Genomic DNA, 16,846 nt, shown 5'->3' with positions numbered 1-16,846 from the left:
AGGTCATCTCTGAGGTCAGGTGCCCAGCCCCTCCTGGAATGCAAGTAGGAAAAGCCCACCTCCCCCCAGTAGCTGATTTACTGTAGTTTGAAGATACCTTTACTGACTGTAAAAGAGAAACACGCAGCAGCAAAACCTAATGTTTAAATTAGAAAGAGAAACAACAAAATGAAAGAAATACACATTGAAATCCTATAACGCAAACTCAATGGCAGCACCTAGGAGAGAGAGTGACGTGGGGGATGGGAGAGGATTAAGGAGGGGAAGATGAATCGAAAAGGCTGGAAGCAGAAAGTAGGAAAGACACAGATAAGAGAGGGGGAACAGCACCAGGCCCAGAGGATTAGGGAGACATCTCATGTTGAGGAGGGCTGGGGGACAGCTCGAGAAAAAGAAGAGGAAAGAGCAGAAACCAAAGGTTCCACCCATTTTGAAGTCCTGGTCTGCTCAAACAATGACCAACTGCCTACAGGATTTGGGGCGTTTTGTTGGACTTCACTCATTAATTGATGTCGGCAGCTCTGTAAGAGACCCTCCTGGGCTGGGGTGACCATTTTGGCTTCTTTCTGCCAAGGAGAAATTCTGATTCTACCTACAGACATGCTAGCAAGTGTCAGACAGTAAGCCACATAAGGCCAAGGGCCAGAGCTTTCCTGTCTCTCTCCTAAGCACCACAAGCATTTTCATAGTTAGAATTGAGATAAATGAGTAGTTACACGGGAATACAATACCCAACAATAATGTCTGAAACATTTTGAACAGAGAATGACTGTCTTGAATAAGTGTGTCTGCCATTAACTGGCTTATACTGATGGATGTTCAATAAGAGATAAAATTCTTTTCATGGTTTTTGGAAAACTCTTTTTGCAAAGTTTTCAACTGGAAGACTGTTCAGCATCATGAGTGGGGGCATGAAGACTCTTTTCCAAACGTAGAAAGCATTAACACGAAACATCTCCCTCTGCGCAGGTATACATCATCTTCTAGACGTGAAGTGGCTGTCTTACCCACGCCTACCTGTCCGCTGCATAGCCCAAGGTGAACGCCCCGGCCAGGAAGCCCAGGTTCAGGATGGCTTGTGTGAGATCCAGCATCCAAGCATTGACACACACGAGGTCAAACTGGGAAGACAAAGAAAACCCGTTAGAGACCCATGGCAATGCTCCTCCTCAAAACACCTGATCTGTATCCTTAAACATTTTTGCTCACATGCTCCTTAAATAAAAACTCTTAAGTGTATCACATAGGTGCTTTTACAGTGATATGTGTCTTCTTTATCAGTTTCACTATCTGCCATCGATTTAATTTTCAGTACACTATAAATGCTGACATTTTAAAACCATTCTCCCAACTGTACTCAGTAGAGTACTGTAGCCATGTGACACCTACCATCATCCAGCGAAAACAAGTTCTGCAAGAGTCTAAAATTTGACCCCAATCTTTTCCCTCTTTGAATTCTTAGTTTCATTCACACATGGATATATCCTAACATTTTATATGGAAAATCTTGTATTATGTATAGAAATTGGCATTTAATTAACTTTTGTCCTGAGACAATGTTTCTAAATATTAGAATCTTTTCTGATTGGGTTACATTCTAGTTACTTTTAGAACATGATATAAACACATAAGATAAGATGAATCTTGAAAAACAAGTACTATCAGGAGTAAGATTTTGTTGGAAATGCACATCCCCATTTCTAGAATAAGGTTAAGAAAGCTCGGGGTTTTCCAGCTAGCTCATGTAATCTGTGGTTGAAGGTTGTTTATTACTAGAATGAGGTAGGGCTCAACATCAATTATATTCCTGATTTTTCATTTTTACAAATGTATATGCCAAGAAAACTTATCTGTATAAATAAATTAATGGGAAGGGAGAGAGTTTTGTTACAGGATTGTTACCCCGTTCTTATTGCTTCTTTTTCAATGCCAAGATTCACAGAACAATCCATCAATAAAATCATTTCTAACTTTGCTGTTAACCAACACACCATTTAAGACTCCCACAGTCTTGCTGTCAGAAAAGAAATGGAAACCACCAGGCCTATAACAAGGTGTTCAATCAAATCATTCAGCTCATTTGCTTTCTTTCCTAGTTACCAGTATTCCAAATTGTCCCACTGGTTCCCCACAGGTTTTAAAACCCCAGGTCAGTACATCATAGTAAGACGGGAGAGAGGTAGGGGACGAACATTAAGAAAAGATCTTTATCCTCATTGACTACATAGCCTCAGACATCCATTTTGGACATGTGTGAGCTTAGGCTCGGAAAGCTGATTCCTTTTGAAGACTCCAGACCCCCCACCACATGACCATCTCTGCACACCTGGGGCAAATGGCATGCTTGCCCCAACATGAAGAGCACTGCTCTAGACTGCAGTGTGACATGAAAATTAATGTTATTGGGATAAGAATTGTGAGTAGTCTTATAGATACATATTCATAAGCAAACTGCGATATTTATTTATAGAACCTGAATTCTTGTCTTGGTCCCACAGCTAATGTATGACCTGTTGACTAATATAGCTGGAAAAAAGAAGCTGGAAGCTGAGATTTGTAGCTTGTACCCCTCCAACATCTGAAATACCAAACAATGCATAGAAGATGTTCAATATGTGGTCCAGGTGGCATCATAGTGCTTTAGAAACTAAGGTATCATAGCACTTTAACCACTTAAACTGGTTAAGTTTGGCTGGAAAAAAAAGAAGCTGGGAAAAAGAAGACTCAGGGCAGTAGTAGCTGGCCCACTTCACAGAGCCACTGAAAAGATTTATGGAGACTAAAGAAGTAAGATTCTCATGTCTGACTCTTTGCGACCACATGGACTATAACCCACCAGGCTCCTCTGTCCCTGGAATTCTCCAGGCAAGAATATCGGAGTGGAGTGCCATTCCCTTTTCCAGGGGATCTTCCCAACCCAGGGATTGAACCCGGGTCTCCTGCATTGCAGGTGGATTCTTTACCATCTGAGCCACCAGGGAGGCCCCCAAAGAAGTAAGAAAATACACATATATGCATAGTAGTTGTAACTTAAAAGGGATTTATCATTAATATAGGTGCTGGTTTTTCAAGGCACAACAATTTCATTTTAAGTAAACTTGCAGGTGATTATTCATCTGAAATAGTTTCTCATTGGAATTAAGCACGTAAAGAATGCAACTAGAATTAAAGTATGTAAAATCTCAGAAATCAAACAGCAGATTTAACTGCCAGAGAAAACATTCTGACTCAGAAAATATGCTGATATCAGCCAATGTCAAATATAAACTCCTGGACAGTAGAAGCTGCTTTCTCCAGCTGAGCTTCAGACTCCTGGATTAGCCGTATATATAGGAATGTTTCTCCAGTATGACTCAGCGAGGCCCAGCAAGAGTAAGCCTTTTAATGAACATATTTAGCTCCTTTTGAATTGTGTGAATTAAGATGCCCCTAAATACTTTTTAAATACACAAAAAATATTCTTTAATATAAAATTGATGACATTTTTAACTCTCCCATAAGAGGAGCTACAAAAAAAAAAGTTTTTTTCCATATTTCCTATGACAATAAAATTAATTGAAATGTTTAAGTGGTTAATGTGCTATGATAACTTAATTTCTAAAGCACTATGATACCATCTGGATCACATATGGAGCATCTTCTCTGCTCTGCTCTGTATTACAGATGTTCAGCTCAGTTCAGTCGCTCAGTTGTGTCCGACTCTGCGACCCCAAGGACTGGAGCATGCTAGGCTTCCCCGTCCATCACCAACTCCCAGACCTGCTCAGACTCGTGTCCATGGAGTTGGTGATCCGACCATCTCATCCTCTGTTGCTGCTGCTGCTGCTGCTAAGTCGCTTTAGTCATGTCCGACTCTGTGCGACCCCATCAATGGCAGCCCACCAGGCTCCCCCGTCCCCGGGATTCTCCAGGCAAGAACACTGGAATGGGTTGCCATTTCCTTCTCCAATGCATGAAAGTGAAAAGCGAAAGAGAAGTCGCTCAGTCGCGTCCGACCCCATGGACTGCAGCATTCCCTGTTGGGGGAGTGCAAACTACCATTCTCAGAATCCTGGGCCAGCAGGGCCCGGTTAGGTTCTGCCAGTAGGGGGCGCTGGTGCAGGATGAGCAGGAGGAGGGAGGCGGTGGCGGCAGCACTGCCTCCGACTGTAGCAAGGACCACCAGCAGTACTAGACCCCTGGAGGAGGGCGTGCAACCCACTGCAGCATTCTTGCCTGGAGACTCCCATGGACAAAGGAGCCTGGTGGGCTACAGCCCATGGGGTCGCAAAGAGTCAGACACAGCTGAGTGACTGCACGCCCAGCGCTTCTAATCACTCCCTGGCTCCATGGGGGTGAAGTGAAAGGACCCCCAGGCTCTGAGATGCTGTGGAGCAGGGCAGAGGGTCTACAGGAGCTGTCCCCTCCTTGCTTTTCTGGCTTTTCCAAAACAGCTAAAATCTACATCTTTTTTTTTTTTCAACCCCTTCCTGCTTTATATACCTGGTTTCTTTCTTTCTTTCTTTCTTTTTTATGACTGGGAGCCTGCTATCTTTCAAAAGCATGTGTGTGTATTTGTAATAGTTGCTCGGTCATGGCCAACTCTTTGCGACCCCATGGATCGCAGACCACCAGGCTTCTCTGTACATGAGATTTTCCAGACAAGAATACTGGAGTGGGTTGCCATTTCCTTCTCCAGGGCATCTTTCCACCCAGGGATCGAACCCGGGTCTCCTGCACTGCAGGCAGATTCTTTAACAACTGAGTTACAAGGGAAACCCTTCAACAACATAAAGCAAATTAATTTAAACAAATTACATACCTGGAAAGAAATGCATGTGCGTGAGAGTGCACGTGTACACACACACATACACACACACACACACACACAGGTTTTCAGCGCAGGGAACAGACACTGCAGTCACAAGACTGAAGGGCTTGGTTTTGACTCTTGTTCGCGCAGTTGGGAGCAGACTCCTGTCTCCTGGGGCGGGTGCATCGTAATTAGTTATGAGTTCGCTGTCTGCTGCCCAAACAGCTCTGGGTCTGAGACGTTTTTGTGCCTAAAGAGAGGTTGGCAGGCACTGAAGCCAATGAATGTTATAGGCTAAGGACCTTTTCCTGAAAAAAAGGTACTAAAATTTTGTTGTAGTTTCCAGAGAGACCTAAAACCCATCTCTTGTCAGAACTAACTGAATCAAAGACACAAACATTTATGTCTGTCCTAAGGCAGTCTACCAAGAACAAGTGAAGCATCTCCTTTTTTATAAGTGTACACATTTTAAATTATTTTTAAATGCTCATAAATCCATTGTACCCATCCTGTTAATTTTCCTTTAAAATAACTTTTATTTAAATTTCAACTCATCTCTACACAAGGAAAATTACTCCCCTTGGCATGAGCAGAAAGCCAATCAGATAAGGATTCAAGCAACTGTTTATGGAATTCTGGAAGGATCTCATCATTTCATTTGCAGAAAGCGCAACTCTGGCCTAATTAGATCATTTCAAAGGGCTTCCAACCAAGTGGTTTTCTTAGCTTTTCCTAGATGTTAGAATCCAAACAGACATTATGTCAACTTGAGTTGTAATGATAAAATGCTGAATCAGGTCATTGTCAGATACACGCTCAAGTTTTGATGTCTAAATTATCCTCAGAACCAGGGCAACAGAATGTCTTCAATACACAAAGGTCAAAGGGAGGAAGTAAGGTGAAAATAATGCAAGGATGCAAAAGGCAGGAGTTCAGGAGGAGGGGGCTTGCCTGCTCCTGAAGCCACAGGGAGTGACCCCTGCCTTATTCCTAGTGTGAGAGGAGCGCCCCCCTCCATCCTCCACCAAGCAAGTATTTCAAAGTCTCAACATCAGTTTCAAAGACTCACTCCCTGAGGAAGAAACTGAAACATTTGGGCGGCGAGGGCCTGGACTTGTCCGCAGCACATCATGCTTTCTTCTGCCCAATGTCTGGCAACCAGATAAGGCTGAGATTCAGACATTAGAAAAGTCTGTGTTGAGGACCTTCCATGTAGGTGAAAAATCCACTGCATTGCCTAGAGCAGGATGAACAGGACGGAGAGCTGGACTTTTCCCTAGATGTGCTGTTCAGTCCTCTTGAACAAATTCTCACTCAAGAGAGTCTAAGTTGAGAGGACATCACAGTATTTGACTCCAGCCACGCCCATGAAACTCAGTATTCATTCTCCGTATTGTTGTGGGAGAAAGAGAAGTCGCTGGAATTGAATAAGCTCCGAGTGCCTCTGCTTTGATTTTCTCAGGATGTGTTGTAAATCGAGCCATTTCTTATCAGCTCTCAGTTAGAAATCAACAGCCAACAAACTCTTCATCAGTGTTATCAACATCATGTACACCCTTGGTTTGACCACCAGGTGTGGGGTGCCTCTGGCTACATTTAGCACCAGCCAATCACACACTGATCCCATGGATGGATTCCATTTCTGATAAACAAGCTGCCATCACAGAGCCTATTAATGGTTTAAAATACTGTAATCATAGGGACTTCCCTGGTGGTCCTGTGGTTAAGATGCCACACTCCCAGTGTAGAAGTCCTGGGTTTGACCCCTGGTTGGGGAACTAGATCCCACACGCTGCAAATAAGAGCTTGCACGTGGCAACTAAAAAGATCCTGCATGCTGCAACAAAGACCAAGGATTCCATATGATGCAACTAAGACCTGGAGCCGCCAAACAAATAGATATTTTTAAAACACTGCAATCACAAAGAAAATCATTTGGGTTGGATCTCCACGAGGGGAAAGCATGTCATTTTTAATCCTAGTTTTAACGAAAATTTCTTTAAATGTTCTGATAGCATTATTTGGGTATTATTGGGGTATACCAAAATTTTCCTGCTTTTCTGATCTGTGTGAGCCATCATGATGACTGCAGGTATGGAAACTGATCATAAGTATTTAAAGCTTCCAGTGGTGTGTTGGCATCCCACAGATGAGGCCAGGAGAATATCAGCTCAGGCTTCATTTCTGCCTCCATGGGGAGTTTATTGCATGGCTCAGAGCTGTTGTTTAGTCGCTAAGTTATGTTTGACTCTTTTGAGAGCCCATGGACTGTAGCCCACCAGGCTCCTCTGTCCATGGGATTTCCCAGCAAGAATACTAGAGTGGGTTGCCATTACCTTCTCCAGAGGATCTTCCCAACCCAGGGATCAAACCTGGATCTCCTGAATTGGCAGGAAGATTCTTTACCACTGAGCCACCAGGAGCCAGGGTAGCTTATGGGAAGCAAACACAGGGTAATTGAGATTTAAACTGAATGGGCCTGACTAAATGCAAGAGGGCTTCAGTGAAAGACATGACTGGTGGGAATCCAGAGCAATCAGATTCATGGAGAAAGTGGGACATAAACAAAGCCTTCAATAATGAGCTGCATCTAGAAGGGAAACAAAGGGGAAAGAAGGGTGTTTGAGCAGGGCGATGGGCAACCTAGGCACAGGGACCGAAGCACACGTGCCAATGAGGTCCATATCTGCCTGCAGGAGAGACGGTGGCAGGCTCAGACTTAAAGCTGAATGACCACCTGTGTCTATGTCCCCAGTGGGGCAGGGAGCAATGGGACAGAGTTTCTTACTCAGAAAACCAGAGGCATCAAGAGCGCTCATAACAAAGGAGGAGAAAGATCTAAAGGATAGAGGAAGAGTCTGGAAGGTTGCAAATGGAAAGGCCCAGAGTGGAAGCCCTAACCCCAGGACAGAACAAGATTCCAGGGAGAGGAGAGCAAGCCCCAGAGACAAGAAACCCAAGAGTCTGCAACAGTCGCCTAGAACAGGCGACGACTGGTGTAAAGTGGCACCGCCGTGTGATGCAAGGTTTACAGAGTGTCACTTGTCCTACAGCCACTCTCCAAGGTCAATAATAGTCACACTTTCATATTTATAGAAGCTTCCCCAGTAACTCAGCTGGTAAAGAATTCGCCTACAGTGCAGGAGACCCTGGTTCGATTCCTGGGTCAGGAAGATCCCCTGGAGAAGGGAAAGGCTACCCACTCCAGTATTCTGGCCTAGAGAATTCCATGGACTGTGTAGTCCATGGGGTCACAAAGAGTCAGACATGACTGAGCAACATTCATTTTCACATATAGTCAAGCAAACAAACTTGGAAATAGCATGGAGAGATGGCCTTTAAATGCACAGCTTTCTGTCCGAGCTTGCGAAACTGGAAGAAAGGAGAAAGCTAAATTTACTCGGATAATAGTCATGCCTCATTATTTATTAAGACCATGACTCACCTCCAAACCTTAGACGTTCAACCTGTTTTATTTCTTTGTAGCGAAGACAGGCAATTACTCATCCGAAAATGTTTACGATTTCTCTAAAGAACTGAGACTATCTGAGGACAAGACAAAGCTGACTGGCTCTGAATCTGTACAGACTCAAGAACAGACGCGCGCGGCTCTGGAGTCAGCCCAGAAGTCTTGATCGAACCCCTCCTAACTTTGTGTCCCTTGGCAATTTTCTTAATGTCTTTTTTAAAAATATAAATTGATTTATTTTTATTTTTGGCTGTGCCGGGTCTCTGCTGCTGCATGGCTTTCCTCCAGTCGTGGGGACCAGGGGCCGCTCTCGAGCTGAGGCGTGCGGGCTTCTCCCTGCAGCGGCGTCTTTGTTGTGGAGCACCGGCTCTAGGGGTCGCAGGCCTCAGAAGTGGCTGCGCGTGAGGTCAGAGTTGTGGCTCCGGGGGTCCAGAGCACAGGCTCAGTAGTTGCTGTGCGTGGGCTTAGTTGCTCTGTGGCATGTGGGATCTTCCTGGATCCAGGATCAAACCTGTGGCTCCTGCATTGGCAGGTGGATTCTCCACCACCGAGCCACCAGGAAAACCCTTCTTAACGTCTTTAACCTTTCTGGGTCCCTGTCTATAAAATGAGCGTGAGAACTGGACTGATGCTGTCACTATCAGATAATATATCTAAAGTACTCAGTATAATGCTGGAGACAGTAAATACCCAATAAATGTTCCCGACTACCTTATAGTTAGTGATCTAACGACAATGATGTTGTTGTTCAGTTTACTAAGTCGTGCCCAACTCTTTGTGATCCCATCGACTGCAGCACACCAGGCTTCCCTATCCTTCACTACCTTTTGGAGTTTGGTTAAATTCATGTTCATAGAGTCAGTGATGCCATCAAACCATTTCATCCTCTGTCGTCCCCTTCTCTTCCTGCCCTCAGTCTTTCCCAGCATCAGAGTCTTTTCCAATGAGTCAGTTCTTTGCATCAGGTGGCCAAAGTATTGGAGGTTCAGCTTCAGCGTCATTCCTTCCAATGAACACCCAGGACTGATCTCCTTTAGGATAGACTGGCTGGATCTCCTTGCAGTCCAAGGGACTCTCAAGAGTCTTCTCCAACACCACAGTTCAAAAGCATCAATTCTTCAGTGCTCAGCTTTCTTTATGGTCCAACTCTTACATCCATACATGACCACTGGAAAAACCATAGCTTTGACTAGAAGGACCATTTTGGCAAAGTGATGACTCTGCTTTTTATTATGCTGTCTAGGTTTGTCATAGCTTTTCTTCCAAGGAACAGTGTCTTTTAATTTCGTGATGATGATAATAAATACCATAATGAGTGGTTTTAAAATGTAGTTTTCAACACTGACTGCTTGTTAAAATGACTTGGAATAAGTGAAAACAATCCTAAGCTCTGCTCCAGACCAATTAAATCAGAATCCAGTCTAACAAGCAGGTGAGTTTGAAAACCCTGGGTAGCCATAGAAGTTATAAGTACACAAGTTACACGCCTGCTGAGGGTAGTTAATTTTCACATACTATGCTGGGTTGGCTAACATCCCCCAGCCTTCACCCAGGTGATGTCAATCTGGAACCTCAGAAAATGACTTTATTTGGAAATAGGGTCTTCAGTTCAGTTAGTTCAGTTCAGTCGCTCAGTCATGTCTGACTCTTTGCAGCCCCATGAATTGCAAAGCATGCCAGGCATCCCTGTCCATCACCAACTCCCAGAGTTCACTCAAACTCAACATCCATTGAGTCGGTGATGCCATCCAACCATCTCATCCTCTGTCATCCCCTTCTCCTCCTGCCCCCAATCCCTCCCAGCATCAGAGTCTTTCCCAATGAGTCAACTCTTCCCATAAGCAGGTGTAATTAGTTAAGATGAGGTCATACTGGCTCAGGGTGGGCTCTAATGTAATGACTGGTGTCCTTATAAGAAGAGGAGTCAGAGACCCAGACATGCACATTGCAGTGAGGGGCCACCCACACCTTGGGAAGACATAAGGAGAGACTGGAATGATGCGTCGACGAGCTAAAGACCACCAAGAACGGCCAGTGTATTTGTTTGTAGGGTTGTCATGACAAAGTATGGCTTTAAGCAACAGAAATATATTCTCTTACATTTTGGAGGCCAGACATCTGAGAGTAAGGTATCAGCAGAGTTAGTTTCTTCTGAGGCCTCTCTTAGCTTGAAGACAGGCATCTTCTTACTACGTCTTTACATGGCCTTCCCCTCTGTGTGTCTGTGTACTGGTCTCCATCTGACAAGGTCATCAGTCATCTGAATCAGGGCCCACTGAAATGACTTCATTTCAATTTAATTTCCCCTTCTGTTATTGCTGTTTAGTCACTAAGTCATGTCCAGCTCTTCTGGTGGACTATAGCCCACCAGGCTCCTCGGCCCAGGGGGTTTTCCAGGCAAGAATACTGGAGTGGGTTTCCATTCCCTCTCCAGGGGATCTTCCAGATGCAGGGATTGAACCCGCAGCTCTTGCATCTCCTGCATCGGCAGGTGGGTTCTTTACCCCTAGTGCCACCTGGGAAGCCTTTGAAGACCGCAGACCTGTTGACACCAGAAGGCTGATGCTCACGACTCTGGAAATACCAGCTTGTGAGCTCTCCATCAGTCAATCAGAAGAAGGTCCGTGAGTGGGGCATGCACACTGTGACCCCCTTCCTCACCTTGCCTTTAAAGACCCTTCTCTGAAAGCCATCAGGAGATTTGGATCTTTTGAACATGAGCTGCAGTAGACATCATTCTTTCCTTCACCACAACCCTGTGCAAATAGACTGGCTTTATTGTTGCTTCAAGTTTGGTTTGGTAACAGGATAACTTTTAACTATTAGTGTCTGAGATACTATACTCATCTAAATTTCCTACAACAGTGTTCATTTAAAGTGGCACACAATATCTGACTCGTATTTTGGCCAGTATTCTCTGTCCTGGAGAATACTGGAGTGGGTTGCCGTTCCCTTCACGGACATCCTTCTGATTGACTGATGGTGAGGTCATAAGCTGGTATTTCTGGAGTCATGATCATCAACCTTCTGGTGTCAACAGGTCTGCGGTCTTCAAGGAATTCTCAGGTGGAAATAGAGGTAAAGAACCCATCTGCCAATGCAGGAGATGCAAGAGATGTGGGTTCGATCCCTGCATCTGGAAGAACCCCTGGAGAAAGGAATGGCAACCCACTCCAGTATGTACTAGGAGCTTCCCTGGTGGCTCAGAGGTTAAAGCGTCTGCCTCCAATGTGGGAGACCTGGGTTCAATCCCTGGGTTGGGAAGATCCCCTGGAGAAGGAAATGGCAACCCACTCCAGTATTCTTGCCTGGAGAATCCCATGGACGGAGGAGCCTGGTGGGCTACAGTCCACGGGTCACAAAGAGTCGGACACGACTGAGCGACTTCATTTTCACTGTCTGTCCTGGAGACTGAGGTCAGCCTTGAGTGTTGGTGATGAGTTGACTTCTCAGATACCCTGTTCAAGAGTCGGACACGACTGAGCGACTTCACTTTCACTGTCTGTCCTGGAGACTGAGGTCAGCCTTGAGTGTTGGTGATGAGTTGACTTCTCAGATACCCTGTTCTGTGATATTAACCATGTTCACCTGTGTTCAGCTGCTCAGTCATGTCTTGACTCGTTGCGATCCCATGGACTGTAGCCCTCTAGGCTCCTCTGTCCATGGAATTCTTCAGGCAAGAATACTGGGGTGGGTTGCCATTTCCTCCTCCAGCGGATCATCCCGACCGAGGCATCGAACCTACACCTCCTGCATTGGCAGGTGGGTTTTTTTTTTTAACACTCTGCCACCTGGGAAGCCCCGATAGTAACCATACATAACACCGATACTTGATGTTCAAGCTTCAAGGCAGAGGCCTCCCAAAATGGGTCTGCTCAGCATGTGTCTTTACGAGATATCACTAAAATAACAATCTATCTTAGAATAATAACAGGTCCTACATGTGGTATTAGGGAGGAGTGCCTTGGAAATGAGATGATCCTTCCTTTGATTAAAATCTTTAATAACTGCTCACTTTTTAGAGAAGAAAGTGCAGGCTTTTTATTACAGCTTTCAAAGCTCTTCCCATAGCGCCTCAACACATTTTCCAGCCTTACCACCCATCACTCTTGGCTGCACTGGCCTGTTCGCCCCCATTTGAGTTATTTTTACCTTTGTGCACTTCCAGCTGTTTTCTCTCTCTGGAACACCATTTTCCCATCTCTTCTCTGTCAGATAGAAATCCCACTCCTTCCTTCTTCAAGACCTAGATAAAACACCCCCCTGGATTGGAGACACCGTACCTACCAGATCCTTCATGAAGATCTATTTCAGTGAGCTCCAGAGGTCACATACCTTAACTGTGACCACATAGCCTGAATTTTCTAGAAAAGTCATAATTTTCTCTGTCTCTAAGGTGAACTTGTCACTTCTCCTACTAGAGGTCCCTGTTTTGGGATGGATAAACTCATTTACCACAACACTATCATTCTGTATTGTCAAATAAAAAAAATCTGAAAAATAAAACGACTGTTTTTAAAAAAATCATTGCCCGTACGTTTAAAAACTATTTTCTATTTTAGCAACACGGTGAATGAATATAAATTAGAAAAACAACCAGTTATTATTGGTTTTGTCCAGTTGCTAAGTTGTGTCAGAATCTTTGCCACCCCATGAACTTCAGGACACCAGGATTCCCTGCCCTTCACTATCTCCCATAATCACCTGCAATTCCACTCAATTATGAATATTTTTCTATACTTACTCATGCATATATATACACACACATGTGTTTTTAAAAGATAAGGTTATATTCATCTACTGTTTTATTTGTTTTTTGTTTTTCTACTATCCAACACAGTCTGTATGGGATTTGTGAGTTTGTGAATCTCTTTTCCATACCATCACTATAAACGGCTACATTCAGTCTATTGTATATGTGATCGTAATTATTAAACCTATTCAGTTCAGTCGCTCCGTCCTGTCCGACTCTTTGTGACCCCATGAATTGCAGCATGCCAGGCCTCCCTGTCCATCACCAACTCCCTGAGTTCACCCAAACTCATGTCCATCAAGTCGGTGATGCCATCCAACCATCTCATCCTCTGCCGTCCCCTTCTCCTCCTGCCCTCAATCCCGCCCAACATCAGAGTCTTTTCCAATGAGTCAACTCTTCACATGAGGTGGCCAAAGTATTGGAGTTTCAGCTTTAGCATCAGTCCTTCCAAAGAACACTCAGAACTGATCTCCTTTAGAATGGACTGGTTGGATCTCCTTGCAGTCCAAGGGACTCTCAAGAGTCTTCTCCAACACCACAGTTCAAAAGCACCAATTCTTCGGCACTCATGGTCCAACTTTCACATCCATACATGACCACTGGGAAAACCATAGCCTTGACTAGACAGACCTTTGTTGGCAAAGTAATGTCTCTGCTTTTTAATATGCTATCTAGGTTGGTCATAACTTTCCTTCCAAGGAGTAAGCGTCTTTTAATTTCATGGCTGCAGTCACCATCTGCAGTGATTTTGGAGTCCCCAAAAATAAAGTCTGACACTGTTTCTGCATCTATTTGCCATGAAATGATGGGACCAGATGCCATGATCTTAATTTTCTGAATGTTGAGCTTTAAGCCAACTTTTCTGCTCTCCTCTTTCACTTTCATCAAGAGGCTTTTTAGTTCCTCTTCACTTTCTGCCATAAGGGCAGTGTCATCTGCATATCTGAGGTTATTGATATTTCTCCTGGAAATCTTGATTCCAGCTTGTGCTTCTTCCAGCCCAGCATTTCTCATGATGTACTCTGCATAGAAGTTAAATAAGCAAGGTGACAATATACAGCCTTGACATACCCCTTTTCCTATTTGGAACCAGTCTGTTGTTCCATGTCCAATTCTAACTGCTGCTTCCTGACCTGCATTTAGGTTTCTCAAGAGGCAGGTCGGGTGGTCTGGTATTCCCATCTCTCTCAGAATTTTCCACAGTTTATTGTGATCCACACAGTCAAAGGCTTTGGCATAGTCAATAAAGCAGAAATACATGTTTTTCTGGAACTCTCTTGCTTTTTCCATGATCCAGCAGATGTTGGCAATTTAATTTCTGGTTCCTCTGCCTTTTCTAAAACCAGTGAACATCTGGAAGTTCACGGTTCACGTATTGCTGAAGGCTGGCTTGGAGAATTTTGAGCATTACTTTACTAGCATGTGAGATGAGTGCAACTGTGTGGTAGCTTGAGCATTGTTTGGCATTGCCTTTCTTTGGGATTGGAATGAAAACTGACCTTTTCCAGTCCTGTGGCCACTGCTGAGTTTTCCAAATTTCCTGGCATGTTGAGTGCAGCATTTTCACAGCATCATCTTCCAGGATTTGAAATAGCTCCACTGGAATTCCATCATGTCCACTAGCTTTGTTCGTAGTGATGCTTTCTAAGGCTCACTTGATTTCACATTCCAGGACGTCTGGCTCTAGGTGAGTGATCACACTATTGTGATTATCTGTGTCACGAAGATCTTTTTTGTACAGTTCTTCTGTGTCTTCTTGCCACCTCTTCTTAACATTTTCTGCTTCTGTTAGGTCCATACGATTTCTGTCCTTTATCGAGCCCATCTTTGCATGAAATGTGCCTTTGGTATCTCTAATTTTCTTGAAGAGATCTCTAGTCTTTCCCATTCTGTTGTTTTCCTCTATTTCTTTGCATTGATCACTGAGGAAGGCTTTCTTATCTCTCCTTGCTATTAAACCTATTATTAGACCATAAATATTAAACCTATTCTTTATAATGGATAAGAGAGTAGGTAGTTTTAAGTTTTTCACCATTATAGAAATACACTGAAAGCCTTCTTCTAAAAAGAAATGAAAAATCTGAGTTTTTAAATATAATCAAGTCATAGCAAGCAAAATATAGACATTTGGGGATGAAAGATTAAATTATAATTTCAAGAAAAATTCCAGTTGCTTTGTTAGCCTTCTTATTTGTCAGTTATTATAAAACAAGTTTTGAAAAATATTATGTAAAGCAGCCTGCTAAGTTGCAGTTTCTTTTGTAAAACTATTATCAGACCCCTAAAATAAACATACTTGAGCACATTCCATAGAAATCCATTTTTTTCCAACAAAGTTTTTCAATCTTAGTTTTTAAGAAAATAAAATGTAGGATCTGTTTATATTAGCCTCATTGTTAATTAGAGTGATCAGAGGTTCTTCTTGGAGTTGATTTTGTAATAATTAGGAAATGTAGAGACATTTAAAAGGACATAATAAATATACTAAAATGACTCAACATTTTGGAGACAAAGCTGTCCAGACTGCACAATGGGAAAAATAAAAACAGATGACATAGTCTGCATATATAGGTCAGATATATTTGTGAGCACAAGTAATAAACAATGAGATACAAATCAGAAACAAGAAGTCCAGAACTCCTTGATTCTTATTGGGACTGTAACTGCAGTTATTCGTGGGGGTTGATTTGTATTTGAACATACAACAATTACTACCAAAAATGAGCCCACTGTTTGATCATTGCAAGTACAGAGGGCCAAACAAAACACACAGAACTTATCCTTAGAAACACGACAATGTTTAAAACCAATAATAAACATGTACATGCCTTTTTGTGATTCTTCTGTTTGAGGAAAGGAAGGTATCAAATTAACCTATCATGAAGCAAGATGTGGGGACTATTACAGGTGCAAAAAGTAGTTCTATCTTATGTAGTTGGCATTTTGAAAATGGTACCAGGAGAGATTTTGCTACTAAAAATTGTCCTTAAATACAGACAAAGATATTTGGCAGTTTTCTGGACTGTAGGACGTTATGGAACCTACAGGAAGGATTTATAAGCCATCTGATTGCAGTTTGGGTGAAACAGATAGAGGAAAACTACTAAAAATAATAACAATAATAAGTCCCACAATGAGTTTAACCATCCCTTATAGGAAAATAAACACATGACCTTCTCTGTCCTTTGCAGAGAAAGACAGACTCCCCTGCTCCCACCTCCCATGTGAGGGTTTGACACAGACATTTTCAAAATCTGCCATCTTGAGATGTCAAGGACTTCCTGATATATATTACAGTCCATCAGGCATGCCTTGAAGAGGAATTCTAGGATCAAGAAGACCCATCACATCTTATGAGATTTCAGGTTGTGTGTTTCAAACACTGTTTCTCCTTTTGGAAACCACCATTACCAAAGATTTTCATTCTGGTCAGAACATGGAGTACCACACACACCTTTTAAAGCCTGCCAAAGCCCATACTTTCTAGTAGAACTCACTCTTATAACACAGGCAGCCAAGCTAAAGAAACACCAGCAATAGTGCCACATAAAAATCTACCTCCCCAGAATATAAAAACTGGCCTTTGGTATTTTCCCACTTTAATGCTTATCTTTTTTAATCTTCTAAAAAATCATTGATTTTGCTGTGACTATTAAAAAGCCATGTTCTCTGTAAAGCAATTATCCTTCAATAAAAAATAAATAAATAAAAACCATGTTCTAATCCTATCACTTTTTGACTTTGGCACATCATTCTAGAATTTTCAGAACCTCAGTTTTGTGCTCACATCAAAACCCAGGACACTGAACAGATAGTTTGGAAGGTCTGT

General features: G+C 43.1%; 1 protein-coding gene across 1 annotated transcript in view; it reads right to left on the bottom strand.

The window, feature by feature from the left end:
• Positions 1-16,846, bottom strand: part of SLC22A3 (solute carrier family 22 member 3) — a 98,729-nt gene that overhangs the window by 57,066 nt on the left and 24,817 nt on the right. Inside the window, exon 2 of the mRNA XM_068985334.1 lies at positions 1,018-1,121. Coding sequence (XP_068841435.1) covers positions 1,018-1,121 — 104 coding nt within the window. The remainder of the gene's footprint in view (positions 1-1,017; positions 1,122-16,846) is intronic.

The sequence above is a fragment of the Capricornis sumatraensis genome, chromosome 13, assembly GCF_032405125.1.
Source record: "Capricornis sumatraensis isolate serow.1 chromosome 13, serow.2, whole genome shotgun sequence".
Taxonomy (NCBI): Eukaryota; Metazoa; Chordata; class Mammalia; order Artiodactyla; family Bovidae; genus Capricornis; species Capricornis sumatraensis.
This window is presented reverse-complemented; position numbering and strand designations above follow the sequence as displayed.